General features: G+C 45.0%; 1 protein-coding gene across 1 annotated transcript in view; it reads left to right on the forward strand.

The window, feature by feature from the left end:
- Nucleotides 1-18,851, forward strand: part of PPIP5K2 (diphosphoinositol pentakisphosphate kinase 2) — a 1,112,711-nt gene that overhangs the window by 186,414 nt on the left and 907,446 nt on the right. Inside the window, exon 10 of the mRNA XM_069226183.1 lies at nt 10,040-10,141. Within this exon, the coding sequence (XP_069082284.1) occupies nt 10,040-10,141 (102 nt within the window). The remainder of the gene's footprint in view (nt 1-10,039; nt 10,142-18,851) is intronic.

The following is an 18,851-nucleotide window of genomic DNA, read 5'->3' on the forward strand; positions in this document are numbered from 1 at the left end:
ATTTCAAACATGAGGTACTGCACATATGAGAGTGAGTGAGTGTGTGTGTGTGTGTGTGCGCGCGCGCGGCGGAGGGGGGATTCTGTGGGTTAGTGGGTCTAGTTGGGAATGAATTACAGAAAAGTGAGCAAGTTAAGTGGTGCGGGCATGTGACTGTTTCAAAACATTACAACATACAGTACAATTATTTTGCTTGCTAAACTCACATATTTTCAGTTTGTGTCACATGAAGATGGAGATTCGCCCCAAATGCCACAATTAAGTGATTTGCCGCAGTCTGGGTTAGAACGCAGACTACAGATTACAAGGTCAGCAATTCAAATGCTAGGGCTATATGTGACTGAATGTCAACTTGGCCACAACTGCCAGAATATTATTTAATATTTGACAATTTTTAGTAAGTCTTAATCCACAGTACTACCGAGGATGCTGTTTTGTAGTGATGCAGATGCTTACTGACTGATGGGGATGGGGAGAGCACGAGCACGCACTCTCTCTCTCAGCTGACTATTCATCTTTACCGGTTGCATGCCTTATTTCTAACAGAGTGAAGCAGTGGAGTTATTCTAAATGTATTTTTGTATTATAACTGTGGGCAGTAAAGATAGTTGGAATGTTGGAGACTTCATTGTAGACGGTGGAAAAGCAGCAGGCAATAACGCTGGTATAGGCCCGCTGCTGTCAACTTCTCTTTGTCCGAACCTGAAGCCTTTGTTCCTCCGCTCCTTGCCTCACGTGGCCTGCGCACGGGAAATAGAAAAACACAGCGAGCATTCCCCCTCTCTCTGTAGTTCAAAGTATGGTAGCCTCGTAATGAGAGAGAGGGCAATTCTGCTCAGTTCAATCAGGGGTCCATCTTCACTTCTTTTCCTGTCCATGTTTACTGTGAACATGCGCGCTGCAATTACCTATTTGACATAACGCTGATCCTGTAAAAGGCCCTGTGGGTTGAGTCACTTTTGGATCTGTTAACTTTCGAATAGTCTAATAAGAGCTTAGCCGTCTCGCCGCTATCATGGTCTTGTTTTCACGAAGCAAAATGTGGCCTCCAAAGGTGTTTAGAAACTTAGACATATCTTTTCATAACTGATTTTAGTGCTTTCCTGAGCTAATGCATCCACTTTCTGTTTAAGTGTTTGACCCAATGATTAGAGGTATCTCGGTAGGTCGTCTCACTCATCATTTTGAGACTAGTAAAAATTAGTACTATTACATTGTTAAACAGTATACATGTTTTCTGTCAGTAATGCCCGTAGGAAAGTAGCCTCTTTCTAGCTTTATCATCCCCACTTTTGTCAGTCAGTGTGGTTGACTATGTCAACTGGGATCCTGCTAACCAGGACCTCAGTAGTTATGCTATCTCCCGTAAATATAGTTGTTGGTTACTGCTGTCAAAGTATTTCACCCACAATTGGCACACCGGTGCCCCATTATAAGTCCCTATTATATGGTACCTAGGTACCCAGGGCATTTGGGTTCCAGGGGATCCCTATGGGCTACAGCATATATTTTGCCACCAATAGGGAGCACATGCAAAGGCTTCTGCAGGACAGCCACTGCAGCCTGCGTGAAAAGGTGCAAGCACCACCCTTTCACTGCCATTTTTCGCTACACCAGGTTACTTATAAGTCACCCCTATGGTAGACCTTCAAGCCCAGAGGGCAGGGTACAAAGTACCTGTGTGTGAGGGCACCCCTGCTCTAGCAGAGGTGCCCCCACAAACTCCAGGCCCATTTTCCCAGATTTCGTGAGCGCGGGGTCGCCATTTTACGCGTGTACTGGACATAGGTCACTACCTATGTCCATCTACATAATGGTAACTCTGACATAGTCATGTTTGGTATCAAATATGTTGGAATCGTACCCAAGACTTTTACAAGCATTGGTTGTATGATCCCATGCACTCTGCTGGCTTCTTAGTGGACCCCCAGTATTGCCATTACAGCCTTCTGAGGGTTTTCCAGGCAGCCCAATCTGCTGCCACCTCCCAGACAGGTTTCTACCCTCCTGTTGCTTGAGAAGCTCCCGCCCAGAAAGGCAGAACAAAGGATTTTCTTTGGGAGAGGGGCGTTACACCCTCTCCCTTTTGAAATAGGTGTTACAGGCTTGGGATGGGTAGCCTTCCCAGAGCACTGGAAATGCTTTGACGGACACATTTGATGCCCTTCTTGCATAAACCAGTCTATACCGGTTCAGGGACCCCCCCAGTCCCTGCTCTGGCACAATTTCCAAGGTTTGTTTTAATGCAAAGTAAGATATTATTGCCATTCCTAGCTATAACGTCACTTTAACCTATGGGCTTTTTCAGTACACACACACATAGTCACGCGCACACACACACACACACACACACACGCACACACACACTCACTTACTTACTCACACACACGCTCACTGACCAAATTAAATAAACCCAAAATGTTAAGGAGGGAAGTGCACGGAAGGAGTTACAGATTTACTGTTTTTACCTCCACATCTATGCACCTTGACAATATTTATATAGTAAAGGTACATAGATGTGGAGTTGAGAACAGAGTGCAAGCAGAGGCAGGCCTCAGAAGCAAGGAAAGCCTTGAGCTAGAGATAGCAGTGTATCTCTGCCCCCATCTCACTTCTAAGACAGCTGCAAGGCTGCGACTGATACAAGCATTGGGATGTGCCAGGACAGTGGGACAGGCTACCTACTAGGTTCAGGCTAACAAAGACAGAGGGGATGGCTGGAGTTGCTAGAGCTGACATGGGTAGCTCCAACTCTGCCACTCACTACAACCAGTAAGTAGCTGTTTTCTGGGTAGTGACAACTCTCATGTGAAGCAGCTTCCACCAAAAAATTATAAAATAAATATATATTGGTATGTTGTATTTCCTTAAAAACAGTAAATTACAATTAATGTTGCACACTAATTCCACTGAAATTTGCAAGTTATGGTCAGCTTTGCAATCCATAACTGGTACAACAACCATCCAAAGCATAAGTCACACCCTAAATGCAGTGCCTCTGACTTCTTTCTTGTTGTGACAAATGCAGTTACAAATTATATAAACAGTGCTACAGGTCAAAGTACCTATAACTTTAGCATAAATACTACAGATGAGTCCACAATGAAGATATATTTTTTAATATGTGTTGTAAAGTAATGATGTCATGCTTTTAGATATTCATTGCTGTTGTCAAGTTATGTTTTGCACAACTAATCTTAACATTCATTTTTGTTTCAAATCATAAAAATAGCTGTACTTTAACTGTGGGTTTTTGTAAGTGAATGTTTAGGTTTTTGTAAACATAGGTTTATGTGATATAATTAAAGCTAAACATAACTTCACTTTCAGCTGTTTTTCTAAATTATATATTGGGATTCTTTGATTATATAACACATCCAACAGATGGGCATAGGAGCATCCAACCCCCCTGTGGCTGGCCAACACCTGCTTCACAAGGCCTTCCACCATGGGCGGTGGAGGTTGGCTACACAGGTCCTCTACCCAAGCTGACAACTGAATATCCAACCCCCACTGTGCTCAGTGGGAGAAGGCTGCAATATGTTCCCTAAACAGGGCCTGCAGTCAACCTGCTGCAGTCTCCCAACCCCCTCAACGCATGTCCTTTAGTTGTAGTTAAATTAGCCCCACAGAAGGTGATTGTAGGAATGCATGCAAATAGTTTGTCTGGAGTAGAGTCAAGACTGATTGGCATATGGCTGGGTCCAAGCTGCTGGTGTTTAGAGTTATTGCAAGCATTCCTCCCAACCACTGCTGCATGTGACCTTTGACTTTTTGACCCAGTGGTGGTTGGCCATTGGGTCATAATGATTGAAGAGCTCTTGCTGTGGAATTTGCGAACCCTTATTGCCTCTTGGAGCCCTCTTGGGCTCACCAACTCAGTTTCCGGTTTGTGGACCTGGTTTGCTCGAACGTTTGAATACTGTAAAGCCCATCTAAAACATTTTTAAATGCTAATTTCTCAAACATCTATATAGATTATTTTATGACGTCTCTAGGACATCTGTTGTTTATGTATTGACCAGACTTTTCAACTTTATTAGGACCGAAACAACTGTGCATGACTTGGGATGGGACCTCCTAGGGTCCCTGACATTACGTCCTAGACTGCTGGGAGAGGCACATAGCGATACTGAAGCACCTGTGTTTTCTGGCTCTTTGTAAACATTTAAACAGTACTCATGTGGAGGGGAGGCAGAGTGGGTAGGCTGTTGGCCTGGCTCTTATAGTCCACTGATAGGTCTCACCCAATTACCCAGACCACAAATGAGACCGGCAATGGGGTGTTAGCCCAACCTGAGATACACAAGGTATTCAAACAACATAACCTTTATGAAGAAGGGGGGCGTGGCTTTGTGGTTTTTATTTTTCTGGACAGAGCACTTTTACCCCAGTTGGCTGATGACAAGTGTGAACTGCTAGGCAGTCCAATCACAGAATCAGAGGTAAGGAAACTTGGTAACGTGTTGGAACATAGTAAGACGCCAGCACAGACAGGCTATCAGTAGAATTTTACCAGGGCTACTTGGCCCATCTGTTGCACAGACATGTCAAGATATGCAAGGAAGCATTAGCTAGTTGCTCCCTGCCTGACACTACTAGAGAGGCTTTATTTATTTCTACACCCACAGGTGGGGATAACATATTGAGTGTGGCCACTTCTTGGCCATTGTCTATGTTAAACCTTAATTATAAAATCCTCACTAAGATATTAGGAAATCTACAGCAGCCTTTTCTCCGTACCCTGGTGCACAATGACCATTGTTGGTCTATCCCCCAGTGCAATACCTCTGCTAACATCAGGAGACTCTCCTAAGTTTTAGATGAGACATAGACATCTCGATATCCGAATGTCTTAGACCAACGCAGGGCATTCAACACTGTACTGGGGATACCTTTGGGCATTCATGGCCCACATGAACCTATTGGTGGGATAGGATAGCTTTATCCAAAGCCTTGAGTACAGGTCCACATGGGCAGGTGCATTTCAGCGGTGTTCCTGGTGTGTCCGGGGTCAGTGCTCTCCGGTTTACTGTTCCTGATGGTCTTTCCCCTTGGCAGTGGAACCTTTTGATCACAGGAGAGTGGAGGCAAAGGCATTCCACTGAGTGAGTGTGAACATGTGATATCGTTATGTGCCGATGATACGCTTTTGTATATATGGGATGCTGACATGGTCGTTTCTTGTAGCATGGAACTCTTGGCAGACTTATGGATGGTATCCAGTCTTCCTACAAATTGGCGGAACACTTGTGCATTTCTTGTTAAATCTGCTTTTCAGCAGGCACCGGCAGTGGTAATTAGGCTTGGCATTAAATGTTAGCCTCCATCCATTTAAATATTTGGGCCTTATGATGTTCCACTCAGAGGTGGATGTACAGGAGGGGAATCTGGGCAGTGGATGGTGCTCACTGAAGGGGAATGTGGCCTTTTTGCATACTTTTTGGTTGCCAATAATATCAAGAGTAGTGCTTTCTCAGATGGTGATACTTCCTAGAGTACAGTGTATTTTTGCAAACCTTTCGGTCTGAATACCCTGGAGCTGGCTCAGATAACTCGGCTCCATTCTCCATTATATGATGTGGGCTGGCAGGTGCCAGTGGGTCTCTCTGGGCACCCTGTGCCTTCCATCCTGACATGGAGGTCTTGGAGTGTCTGATTATGAGTTATACTATCTATCAGCCCAGCTGCAATGGCTTGTGCATTGGTTGGCAAGGGTGGACTTAGCATAATTTGGAGAGAGGTTATTACTGGACAGACGAGCCACTGGCAACTTTGTTACTGAGTGTAAAATTGCCACTCGTGCAACAATTCGAACTCCTCGCAGTGACGATATGCTATTTGAGTGCCATGGTCTGAAAACTCCACCACCACTCACTAGATGCTCTGGCATTTCCCATGGTGTGGCTGCCATCCCTGATGGCTGTCTGCTGACATGGACAACATTGGAGATTCATACTCTAAGGGCACTCTTCAGGATTTATCTATGTTTCTGAAGAAAACCGGTCTCCCTGGAGCCCATTTCTTGGAATTCAGCTTAGTGGTGCAGTCGCTGCTGCATCTCTGGGATTCACAATAGGCTAGAAATTAGTACACATGAAATGTTTCAGTGAATACTGATGTCTGGCAATGGACATTTGGCAGGTTTTGTGGCTCACACTAATGAGGACAGGAGGTTTGTCGTAGTCTGAAGTTGTTTTACGTCTGCCTGAGGATAGCCTGCCTTAAATAGCCAGTCGTTGAGGTAAGGGAAGACTGGAATCCCTGACCTGCATACATGTACTGCCACAACAGCTATAATTTTCTTGTACACCCCAGGGGCTATGGTGAGACCAAAGGAGAGCAAAGCAAACTGAAAATGCTCCTCTCCCACTATGAACTGCAGGTAGTGCTGACTGGTCAGCAGGATGGGAATATGGAAATAGGCATCCTGAGGATCCAACGCCACTACCCAATTTCCTGGGTCGAGAGCAGACAAGACCAAGGCCAGGGTAAGCATTTTGAACTTCTGCTTCCGGAGGAAGGCTTTGAAAGAGCACAGGTCTTGAATAGGCCAAGGACCTCCATCCTTCTTCAGCACCAGAAAGTAGCTGGGATAACAACCACACCCTAGATTTAGAACAGGCACCCTCTCAACAGCCCCTGTGGCCAAAAGGACGTACATTTCCTGTTGCAAAATGGAGAGATGGTCCACCATCAGTCGCTTGTGTGACAGTGGGACGTGTAGCGAGGAATAAAGGAAGGGTAAGGCATAACCTTTGTGGACATTCTGCAGAACACACCTGTCGATGCGATCTCTTGCCAACCTAGATAGAATTGGTGGATTTTGCCCCCGACCGGGTGGCTATGACCCTGTAAAGGAACACTAAAAAGGTTTGGCGGGCGGTGGGGTGGTGTCAGACTGAGTGGCACTTTGACCTTGGGAGCCGTGGGCACCACAGCCTCTCCTGTGAAACTGCTATGTTCCCTGCTGGGGCGAAAGTAGTTACCGTTAAGGAATGCGTTGTCTGAAGCCATGAAAGGAACTCTGAAATTGCTGCTGGCGAGGCTGGGTACGAAGACCCAGAGAGCAGGCGATAGCCCTACTCTCCTTGAAACCTTCAGGGGCAGAATCATCATTGTACCCGAACAAGCAAGTCCTTTCGAAATATATGTCCATCATGGCGGACTGTACATTGTTAAATAACCCAGATGATTGTGGCCATGCATGTGAACGGGTGGCAATACCGGTGCCAATGAATTTGTTGGTGTCCAAGCCACAATGGATTGTGGACTTAGCCTCATCACAACCATTCTGAATGACCTGTGACAGAACAAGGTGGAGGTCTGCAGGAGAACCTAGGAGGACTTGTGCCACAGAGTCCCAGAGGACATGAGTATAGCGGCTCAGCAAACAGGAAGCATTAATTGACTGCAGGGCCAAGCTGGCATATGTGAAGAGGCGTTTTTTAATGTCTCTACTACCCTGTCAGGGGTAGTGGTAAGAAAAGTTTTGGGTTTGATCCGTCTGGTGAAGACCTGCACCACAAGGCTTTCAGGAGAGGGTTGTTGTATTAAAAAGACTGGGACACCTGGGGCAAGACCATGGTGTCTGACAGTTTTCCAGTTAACAGGAGGGCCGATACAAGCCTTAGCAGAGGCACCTAGTAGGGTATCTGTGCAGGCCTTATTAAAAGGTAGGAGAGGCTCAGAAGAGGTTTAGTCAGGCTGCATGACTTCTGTCAAGATGTTTGTTTTCACTTTCATAGTGGGGAGGTGGAGGTGAAGGACTTCTGCTGCCCTATGCATAACAGTAGCGTAGGATGCAGGTTCTTCTGTGGGCAGGACGGAAGGTGAGTGCTGACTTTTGGGGAAGTGCCCTACCCACTAGCATTGTGCAAGTTCTCATACCAATTGTGATCGGCATAGGGCTGAGCAAGCTCATCACCTTGGTCATAATCATTATCAGAGTTCATTCTACAATAAGAATGTAAAGTGTGTTTCCAGCCTGATGGCGGCAAAGTCTGCATCAGTGTTGACGTACCTGATCCCAGAGTGGGTATGGCTGCTTGAGGCGGCGTCAGTACTGGAGTCAAGGGCGGAAATAGCTTTGAGGGTCTATCTGGTGCTTAGGGCAAACCTACCTGCAGTAATCCAGGAGGAAGGCATCTCAGCTCTGTGGGGCCGAACACACACCAAGGGGAGTCAGTAGTGATAGATGCATGGAACTTTTTGATCTGGCGCTGCATGACTGAAGACTTTGGAAACTTAGATTCTACCAGAACCAGCTGTGGAATTGGCTGCGAAGTTGCCCAGCTTTGGAAACAGGACAATTAGCGTCTTCCACTTGCTTCATCGGGGGAGTGGGAATGCTGCGAAGGAGTGGAATTCCACTTTAATTTGTATGTTTCCTGTGCTTACCAGGAAGATTTGGAGCATGACTAAGACCGGCCTTAAGAGTGGCTATGTCTACTCCTGGAACACGAGCAGGACCAGGAACGAGCTTTGGAGTTGGAGTAGGGCTTGGAGCGGTCCCTGCACTGTGTCCTTTGTAGTTGGCAACGTAATGTTTTCCCTCATGTTTCCTGATGGCCTTTGAATACATTGATGCACAGTCTCTGCAGGTTTTGAATTTGAGGCTCAACCTGGTGGGGATCAGTCACAGATATTTTAGTGACAGTCCTTACACCATTTAAAACCTGTTGCTTTAGGGATTGACATCCCTTGCACACTTTTTGTGAGGAAAAAGTGCAAAAAGCATGTCAATGAGATAGGCTCCCGATCCGTGTCTAAAGCCGCGGAAAGAAAGGAACTGATCTCAGTGTGCGAGATTGATGTATTTATATCCCCCACAAGTCACTACAGAGCTGCACAGCACCATCTTTCGGCGCACAGAGGTTCTACGGAAAAACAATCCGGTCCAGTCTGACGCTTGGGGAATATTCAAAAGGTGAGGAATCTGCGGGTAGAAGTCTCTATAAGAATTATCTTTTTCTAGAATCCTTTTTCCCACAGGAAGATAACTTTAAGCAAATTGGTGCTGGTATCCATATACAAGGTGACCGGGAAGACCACAGTATCTTCTGTACACATTTTGACAGGCTTTTTGTAAAAGCATCCCAAAATACCAACCTAAAAGACATGCCCAGTTCCTTCTTTGAAACTCTGCCTACAGTGATGCTTGGACTGGAGGCAAAAGACAGACAAACATCACTGTGGAATGCACTTTCTTCTGGTGTTTCCAAATATTTCTGACATGTCAGTCTTGTGTAGATAATGGAAACATATTGAGTTTATTGCTTCATGGACATTTGGTCTCTGAAATATTACTTACAACTATGAGACCTAGGTTACAAAACGTTGATTTGGATGAACGCCTCAGGCTAGTGTAGCCACAATTTTAGATTGGGTGCCCCATTAGAACTATTTGTTATTTGACCACAGACAGGCAGGGACACGACCTAGATCCTTCTCTCAAAGGCAAGGCAGAGAAATGTTTCAGCTTTCATTACCATTAGCTATGAGGGACATGTAGACTGCCATTTTCTGTCGACTCCAGGTACTTCATGATGTTAAGGGCGTTGTTTGTGGACAAGGAAGATGCTTTAGTTCGTGGCCATGTGGTCATGACTGGGCTCTGCTGAGCATATTGGGACCTCGCAATGGGCTTCGTATACAGAGCCAAATTATTTTTTTTGGCCTGTTGTAGAACATCCTGGTCTCATGCATTTCTGTGAAAGATTAAATAAATATTCATGGTTTCGTGATAATTGTACTTTGAACAGATCCTCCAGGAAACTTAATTTCAGCATTTTTTCTACAAGAAAATGGAAATAATGTATATATATTTTGCAGCAATTCAGAAATATGTGCTGCTTTTGAAGATGAATGTTGCTTTTTTTGTTGTAAGCATGAAATCGCTACTGAATAGGTCTATATTTTGAAACTAGTACTGTTTATTTAAGTGGGTGTAACTGGAGTGTTTAGACTTCTTGTAAATCATTATTGCTTACTCTTCCATGCTGCTAATTTCTCATATGTATTGTTCTTTATTTCCTAGAAACATCATTATGCGAGAACTAGCACCTCAGTTTCAGATCCCATGGTCAATACCTGCAGAAGCAGAGGATATTCCCATTGTGCCAACTACTTCAGGCACCATGTATGTATTCATGCTGATGTACACCATTTAATTGCATTAACTCAGATTCGTATTACTTAGTGCAACACAAAACTGCGTGATAGCTGGATGTCCTGCTTTACAATAAAAGTAGGGGCGTTGTTGTAAGACCCACATGTATTCAAATAATGTTGAAGATTTCAAACTCATATCTCGGAAAAGATAAGGCTTTCTGTACAGCATACTCTCAACATTACTTTCCAGGCCCCATAGGAAGAAGAGGGCTAGAGATAAAGCAGTATCTGACAAGGAGTACCGCCGCCTGCAGAATATCTTGCAACCCCTAATTCACGTGTACCAAGGCAACTTGAGCAATTAAGACAGGAATATAGAACCCTTGCGCAGAATGAAGTGAGAGCATGTTTTAGACTTCAGCAAGGGTGTGTGTACGAAGCAGGGGTTAAGACTGGAAAACTGTTGGCTTGGCTGGCTAAGAGGAATGATGGGCAGAAATGGGCGCATGGAGTCCGCATACCAGAAGGGATATTGGTGCACACAGCTAGAGATATAGCCAAAGCTTTTGCCCAGTCTTCGAGACGGCTGTATACAGCCAGACGTGTAGTATCGGAAAGGGAGTTGGAGAGGTTTATATAGTATGTCCCGACTCTCAGGGCAGATTTAGACCGGGATCTGTCGGCGGCTGAACTGGAAGAGGCCATTGTACAGCTGAAGTCAGGAAAGACACTGGGCTCAAATGGCTTGGCGGCTGAATTTTTTAATTGTGTGAAGAGCAAACTGGCAACCCATTATTGAGACTTATTGTAAGGTCAAGGAAGGACGGGAGAGAGTGACGAGACAAAGATGCCTGTGATCTTCCATGCTTGTTGCCCCTGTAATGAGGACCATAGCCACTTGGGTGAGATATGATGCTCCAATCAGGGGTATCCGTTGGGAGCCCAGCTGGGCTGACAGCCTCTCTGTATATGCCAATGACATATTGTTCTATTTGGCTGATCTGGAAGATTCGATTACAAGTGTTTTAGTTATTCTGGAGATTTTGGTCCCCCTAACAGGCTGGGTATCAAGGTCTGGCTGGGGATGCCCGGTGAACTGGGTACCTGAGGGGGTTGTATATTTGGGGATCTTTGTAACACTAAATCAGGGACTCTTTTATCCGTGTAACTTAACCCAGATTCTAAAAGGGTATGCCAGAGACGTTAGTCACTGGCAGAAAGCTACTATTGCCATTAATGGACAGCGCTGCGCTTTACAAAATGATTTATCTACCCTAGGTCCTATATATTCTGCAAAATTGCTATGATGAAATACATGAGGGTTTCTTTCGTTACGCATGTAGATCAAGAGACTAGAATTTTATTGTGGGGTGGAGGGGCACAGAGGATAGCCTGGGCCTTACTAACCAGGAAACAGCAGGATGGGGGACTAGCGCTTCGAAATCTGCAGCTGTACAACTGGGCAGCGAGATTGTAATTTGTTAATGAATGTTCCTTTTTAGACCAGCAGGAGCTCTCAGTGGTGGCAGGTAAGCGAGCAATGGACCCAGGTGTGTGTGTGAGGTACCTATTTGACGGGGGACGGCTCCAGCATCTACCAGATCAGAGTCATGGTCCAGATATGAAGATGGGGTGGACTTCTTTTCTGGGATGGAAGGGTGGGATAACCCAGGAGATGCATCATAAATGGGATATTTTAGGTATCTCTAAAGTTGGGGATCTGTGGATGAAAGAAAGTATGACTTCGTTTGCAGAACTACAGTGATAGCGCTGCATAAATACGCCATATCCCAAATATATAGTACCCTTCTTAGTAACAGTGACCCTGTAGATGAAGTTGAGGGAATGTGACTTGGGCAGATTGGAAGTTGATGACTTGCATGAGGCCTGTAGATACCCGGGTGAGGTTGCCATTAGGGCAGGCTTCTGCCTGGCGCAATTAAAGATCCTTCATAGGGTATACTTTACACTGACACCGTGTTATCTAAATGGGAAGGGCAGATAATGATCGTTCCTTTGAGATTGTATTGGACAGGGCTCAGTGCTACACACGTTGCGGGAATGTCCTGAAATTCAGAAATTCTGGCAAGATATAACCCGTAGGTTAACTGACGGCCAGGAGATGCCAATTGTACAAACGCCACAGTTGGTCTTGACCTGTGGCAGGAGCGGGCCCTGGATAGATACTGTTCTTTTTTGCACTATGCCTTGATGGTAGCCAGGAGAGATGTCATTCGCAATTGGGGCACTTTAATTACTTGGAAATAACACCGTTTAAAAAAAAGTATCTGAATTTGCACTTTATAGGTTATTGAAATTTAGGAAAAGGGTTAAAATTAGGTTACTTTTTAAAATGTATTTCAGTTTAATGTACTTTTGTTTAATAAAGAATCAAGGTTTGCAATTTGTGTATTTGAGGACTCATTTTTGGGTTATTGTTGGAGTCCGAATAAGGTTAATTATTTTTTCATTTTTATTTGAATATATTTTGAGTGTCATCTTGTGGGTTACTTTTAATTTCCAGTAATTAAGCATAATCTCATTTTCTGTAATGTTGTGATAGCATTACAGTTAGAATGAAGATGCCTATTGTATCTACAGGGAGTGCAGAATTATTAGGCAAATGAGTATTTTGACCACATCATCCTATTTATGCATGTTGTCTTACTCCAAGCTGTATAGGCTCGAAAGCCTACTACCAATTAAGCATATTAGGTGATGTGCATCTCTGTAATGAGAAGGGGTGTGGTCTAATGACATCAACACCCTATATCAGGTGTGCATAATTATTAGGCAACTTCCTTTCCTTTGGCAAAATGGGTCAAAAGAAGGACTTGACAGGCTCAGAAAAGTCAAAAATAGTGAGATATCTTGCAGAGGGATGCAGCACTCTTAAAATTGCAAAGCTTCTGAAGCGTGATCATCGAACAATCAAGCGTTTCATTCAAAATAGTCAACAGGGTCGCAAGAAGCGTGTGGAAAAACCAAGGCGCAAAATAACTGCCCATGAACTGAGAAAAGTCAAGCGAGCAGCTGCCACGATGCCACTTGCCACCAGTTTGGCCATATTTCAGAGCTGCAACATCACTGGAGTGCCCAAAAGCACAAGGTGTGCAATACGCAGAGACATGGCCAAGGTAAGAAAGGCTGAAAGATGACCACCACTGAACAAGACACACAAGCTGAAACGTCAAGACTGGGCCAAGAAATATCTCAAGACTGATTTTTCTAAGGGTTTATGGACTGATGAAATGAGAGTGAGTCTTGATGGGCCAGATGGATGGGCCCGTGGCTGGATTGGTAAAGGGCAGAGAGCTCCAGTCCGACTCAGACGCCAGCAAGGTGGAGGTGGAGTACTGGTTTGGGCTGGTATCATCAAAGATGAGCTTGTGGGGCCTTTTCGGGTTGAGGATGGAGTCAAGCTCAACTCCCAGTCCTACTGCCAGTTCCTGGAAGACACCTTCTTCAAGCAGTGGTACAGGAAGAAGTCTGCATCCTTCAAGAAAAACATGATTTTCATGCAGGACAATGCTCCATCACACGCGTCCAAGTACTCCACAGCGTGGCTGGCAAGAAAGGGTATAAAAGAAGGAAATCTAATGACATGGCCTCCTTGTTCACCTGATCTGAACCCCATTGAGAACCTGTGGTCCATCATCAAATGTGAGATTTACAAGGAGGGAAAACAGTACACCTCTCTGAACAGTGTCTGGGAGGCTGTGGTTGCTGCTGCACGCAATGTTGATGGTGAACAGATCAAAACACTGACAGAATCCATGGATGGCAGGCTTTTGAGTGTCCTTGCAAAGAAAGGTGGCTATATTGGTCACTGATTTGTTTTTGTTTTGTTTTTGAATGTCAGAAATGTATATTTGTGAATGTTGAGATGTTATATTGGTTTCACTGGTAATAATAAATAATTGAAATGGGTATATATTTTTTTTTGTTAAGTTGCCTAATAATTATGCACAGTAATAGTCACCTGCACACACAGATATCCCCCTAACATAGCTAAAACTAAAAACAAACTAAAAACTACTTCCAAAAATATTCAGTTTTGATATTAATGAGTTTTTTGGGTTCATTGAGAACATGGTTGTTGTTCAATAATAAAATTAATCCTCAAAAATACAACTTGCCTAATAATTCTGCACTCCCTGTAGTTTAATTTATGTTTTGGTGCTGTTAATTTGATCATGCACCCGTTCCATCATTGCAATGTAAGTAAATAAATGCTTATCACAGCTGGTCACACTGCACAAGCCTACACATATACATTTTCATATCCACAGTGGCCACAAGAGTTCAGGTCGGATCCTGTGCTTGGTTAATATCTGTCCCAGATTCCTGGTCGCAAAAAGTCAGTGAAAAATTTGTGACTGCTGTTTGCAGCGAGTACTTGTAGGAAGTTGGCTCTGTATGTACTATTTCAAAGTAAGAAATAGCATGCACCGAGTCCAAGGGTTCCCCTTAGAGGTAAGATAGTGGCAAAAAGAGATAATTCGAATGCTCTATTTTGTGGTAGTGTGGTCGAGCAGTAGGCTTATCAGAGGGTAGTGTTAAGCATTTGTTGTACACACACAGGCAATAAATGAGGAACACACACTCAAAAGACAATTCCAGGCCAATAGGTTTTTATATAGAAAAATATATTTTCTTAGTTTATTTTAAGAACAACAGGTTCAAGATTTACAAGTAATACTTCAAATGAGAGGTATTTCACTCAGGTATTTTAGGAACTTTGAATCAACACAATATCATGTACAGTTTTAGCAAAATGGCAATAAGCTATTTTAAAACTAGACAGTGCAATTTTCAACAGTTCCTGGGGGAAGTAAGTATTGGTTAGTTTTGCAGGTAAGTGAAACACCTACAGGGTTCAAAGTTGGGTCCAAGGTAGCCCACCGTTGGGGGTTCAGGGCAACCCCAAAGTTACCACACCAGCAGCTCAGGGCCGGTCAGGTGCAGAGGTCAAAGTGGTGCCCAAAACGCATAGGCTTCAAAGAAGAAGGGGGTGCCCCGGTTCCAGTCTGCCAGCAGGTAAGTACCCGCGACTTCGGAGGGCAGACCAGGGGGGTTTTGTAGGGCACCGGGGGGGACACAAGTCAGCACAAAAAGTACACCCTCAGCGGCACAGGGGCAGCCGGGTGAAGAGTGCAAACAGGCGTCAGGTTTGCAGTTGGTTTCAATGGGAGACCCAGGGGTCTCTTCAGCGAAGCAGACAGGTAGGGGCTCCTCGGGGTAGCCACCACCTGGGCAAGGGAGAGGGCCACCTGGGTATCGCTTCTGCACTGGAGGTCGGATCCATCAGGTCCTGGGGGCTCCGGGTGCAGTGTCTTTACCAGCCGTCGGGTACTTTGAAGCAGGCAGTCGCGGTCAGGGGGAGCCTCTGGATTCCCTCTGCAGGCGTCGCTGTGGGGGCTCAGGGGGGTCAACTCTGGCTACTCACTGGCTCGCAGTCGCCGGGGAGTCCTCCCTGTAGTGTTGTTTCTCCGCAGGTCGAGCCGGGGGCGTTGGGTGCAGAGTGGAAAGTCTCACGCTTCCGGTGGGAAACGTGGAGTCCTTTAAAAGTTGTTTCTTTGTTGCAAGTTTCAGTCTTTGTGGAACAGGGCCGCTGTCCTCGGGAGTTCTTGGTCCTTTTAGATGCAGGGTAGTCCTCTGAGGCGTCAGAGGTCGCTGGACCCTGGGGGACGCGTCACTGTTGCAGTTTTTCTCAAAGTGGGGAGACAGGCCGGTAGGGCTGGGGCCAAAGCAGTTGGTGTCTCCGTCTTCTCTGCAGGGCTTCAGGTCAGCAGTCCTTCTTCGTCTTCAGGTTGCAGGAATCTGTCTTCCTTGGTTCTGGGGGCCCATAAATACTCAATTTAGGGGGGGGTTTAGGTCTGGGGGGTTAGTAGCCAATGGCTACTAGCCCTGAGGGTGGCTACACCCTCTTTGTGCCTCCTCCGTGGTGGGAGGGGGGCACATCCCTAATCCTATTGGGGGAATCCTCCATCTGCAAGATGGAGGATTTCTAAAAGTCAGAGTCACCTCAGCTCAGGACACCTTAGGGGTTGTCCTGACTGGCCAGTGACTCCTCCTTGTTTTTCTCATGATCTCTCCTGGCCTTGCCGCCAAAAGTGGGGCCGTGGCCAGAGGGGGCGGGCATCTCCACTAGCTGGGATGCCCGTTGGCGCTGTAACAAAGGGGGTGAGCCTTTGAGGCTCACCGCCAGGTGTTACAGTTCCTGCAGGGGGAGGTGAGAAGCACCTCCACCCAGTACAGGCTTTGTTACTAGCCACAGAATGACAAAGGCACTCTCCCCATGTGGCCAGCAACATGTCTGGTGGGTGGCAGGCTGGCAAAACTAGTCAGCCCACTCTGGAAGTCGGGTATGTTTTCAGGGGGCATCTCTAAGATGCCCTCTGGGTGTATTTCACAATAAAATGTACACTGGCATCAGTGTGCATTTATTGTGCTGAGAAGTTTGATACCAAACTTCCCAGTTTTCAGTGTAGCCATTATGGTGCTGTGGAGTTCGTGTTTGACAGACTCCCAGACCATATACTCTTATGCCTACCCTGCACTTACAATGTCTAAGGTTTTGCTAAGACACTGTAGGGGCATAGGGCTCATGCACCTATGCCCTCACCTGTGGTATAGTGCACCCTGCCTTAGGGCTGTAAGGCCTGCTAGAGGGGTGACTTATCTATGCCATAGGCACTGTGAGGTTGGCATGGCACCCTGAGGGGAGTGCCATGTCGACTTAGTCATTTTCTCCCCACCAGCACACACAAGCTGGCAAGCAGTGTGTCTGTGCTGAGTGAGGGGTCCCCAGGGTGGCATAAGACTTGCTGCAGCCCTTAGAGACCTTTCCTGGCATCAGGGCCCTTGGTACCAGGGGTACCAGTTACAAGGGACTTACCTGGATGCCAGGGTGTGCCAATTGTGGAGACAAAGGTACAGTTTTAGGGAAAGAACACTGGTGCTGGGGCCTGGTTAGCAGGTCTCAGCACACTTTCAAATCATAACTTGGCATCAGCAAAGGCAAAAAGTCAGGGGGTAACCATGCCAAGGAGGCATTTCCTTACAGTACTGTAGTACTTTTGGCCCCTAGTTCTCTCAAGAGTCAGCTCAACTTAAACGTCCTGACATGTTGAAAATCTGACTTTGCTCCAGATTAGAAAACTTCTTTATTTCCAGTAGCCCACCTGCCCAACCCACACTCAAATCTGTGCAGTAAAACATTCCTACCCATCCATTCCACCGTCACACAGTCTACTCTTTGACTGGCCTTTATGACAGGCAGTAAACCCCTTCACTACGACCACTTGGATAGACTGAAAATCATATTCACTCTGCAATAATTCAGGACGTGTCTGTGTTGAAAAACTATGCACATCTTAGCCCTTCAGTATAAACAAAATTGATTTTGGTCTGTCCCATTTTATATCTCAGTCACCAGAAAAAACGTACACCTCTCCAGAGCCTGAACACAAACCAATGTTGTTTTTCCCTTTCATCAACCTATGTTACGACAGCAGCTACCCATGTGAGTTAACAACAGTAGTGATACAACTTAAACAACTGGTACTCGCAACAAACAAATTTGGTGCTTGGGCCCGCACAGTCACCTCTTAAATACATTCAAGCACCTTTTTAACATAATAACATCTTTAGTCATACCGTTTTTGTGACAAAGCCTCTAAAGTGTTTAGAGTAAAATTTGACTAAGCAGATTATGTTTTTTGACTTAATTACTTCCCCAATGGCTTTGATTAAACCAGGATGTGGATCAACACTGCTATCTGACATATAAATATTCAACACAGTTCTATCTGAACTTTGTTTATGGTAACTACTTTTTCATGGAAAATACCTAAAAGTTTCTTGAGCGTTTTATTGTACTGCTCGCTTTTTGGGCATTTTGTCCTAGAGGCAAACATCCTAACAACCTCCTCATACGTCTGACATATAATCCACTAAAACACAGATGAGGAGTCTAACCCAAAAGGCATCTTGCAGAGTTCGAAAGTGTCCAAAAGAGAAACAAACAAAATCAGCTGTTTAAAACTCTTTTTTAAGCTAGACCTGATGATATGCCAACCGCAGATTTAATTTCACACAACATTTTTACCCATGATTTGTCAACGAGAAGTCATCAGTCTAGGACAGGGAATGGCACTCTACCAAGAGATTTTCTTGCATGATATAACCAAAGGAGAGAAACAAATTAAGGAATCCATGAGCTGTATGACCTATTCATCACATGGGTTGTTCAAAACCTTTGCTAAATCTTCTCATATGCTGAAAGAGAGGTTTCTCAGCTTACGTTTAATAGGTGTGGTGTTCTCCATAACTAAATATTATTTTTCCAATTCTGTTTCTAAATACCATGTCATTTTTGACTGCCATATATTATCAGCTGCCCCTGCGAAAGGATCCTAACAACTTTATCATCACATTCTTGTAAACCGGTCTGGTGATATCATGATTGTGAGGACACAAGAATCAATTAACTTGTTAAATTAACCATCTCCAATGCTAAGTGAAAATGATATTGACGTTCTGCTTTAGCTTCCCATACCGCTAATATCAAATCCTGCACAACAGTGTTCATAGCCTCAACTTCATCACGAGCAGCATTCATTTTGGTCTGTTGTTTATATTGCTGACTTATTGGCAGAATGCCCCAACAGAACATACAATGTACATACTGAATTCTTGGCCAGACATCCACTTCGAGCAGCAATACTACACAT

This window comes from Pleurodeles waltl, chromosome 1_1, assembly GCF_031143425.1.
Source record: "Pleurodeles waltl isolate 20211129_DDA chromosome 1_1, aPleWal1.hap1.20221129, whole genome shotgun sequence".
Lineage (NCBI taxonomy): Eukaryota > Metazoa > Chordata > Amphibia > Caudata > Salamandridae > Pleurodeles > Pleurodeles waltl.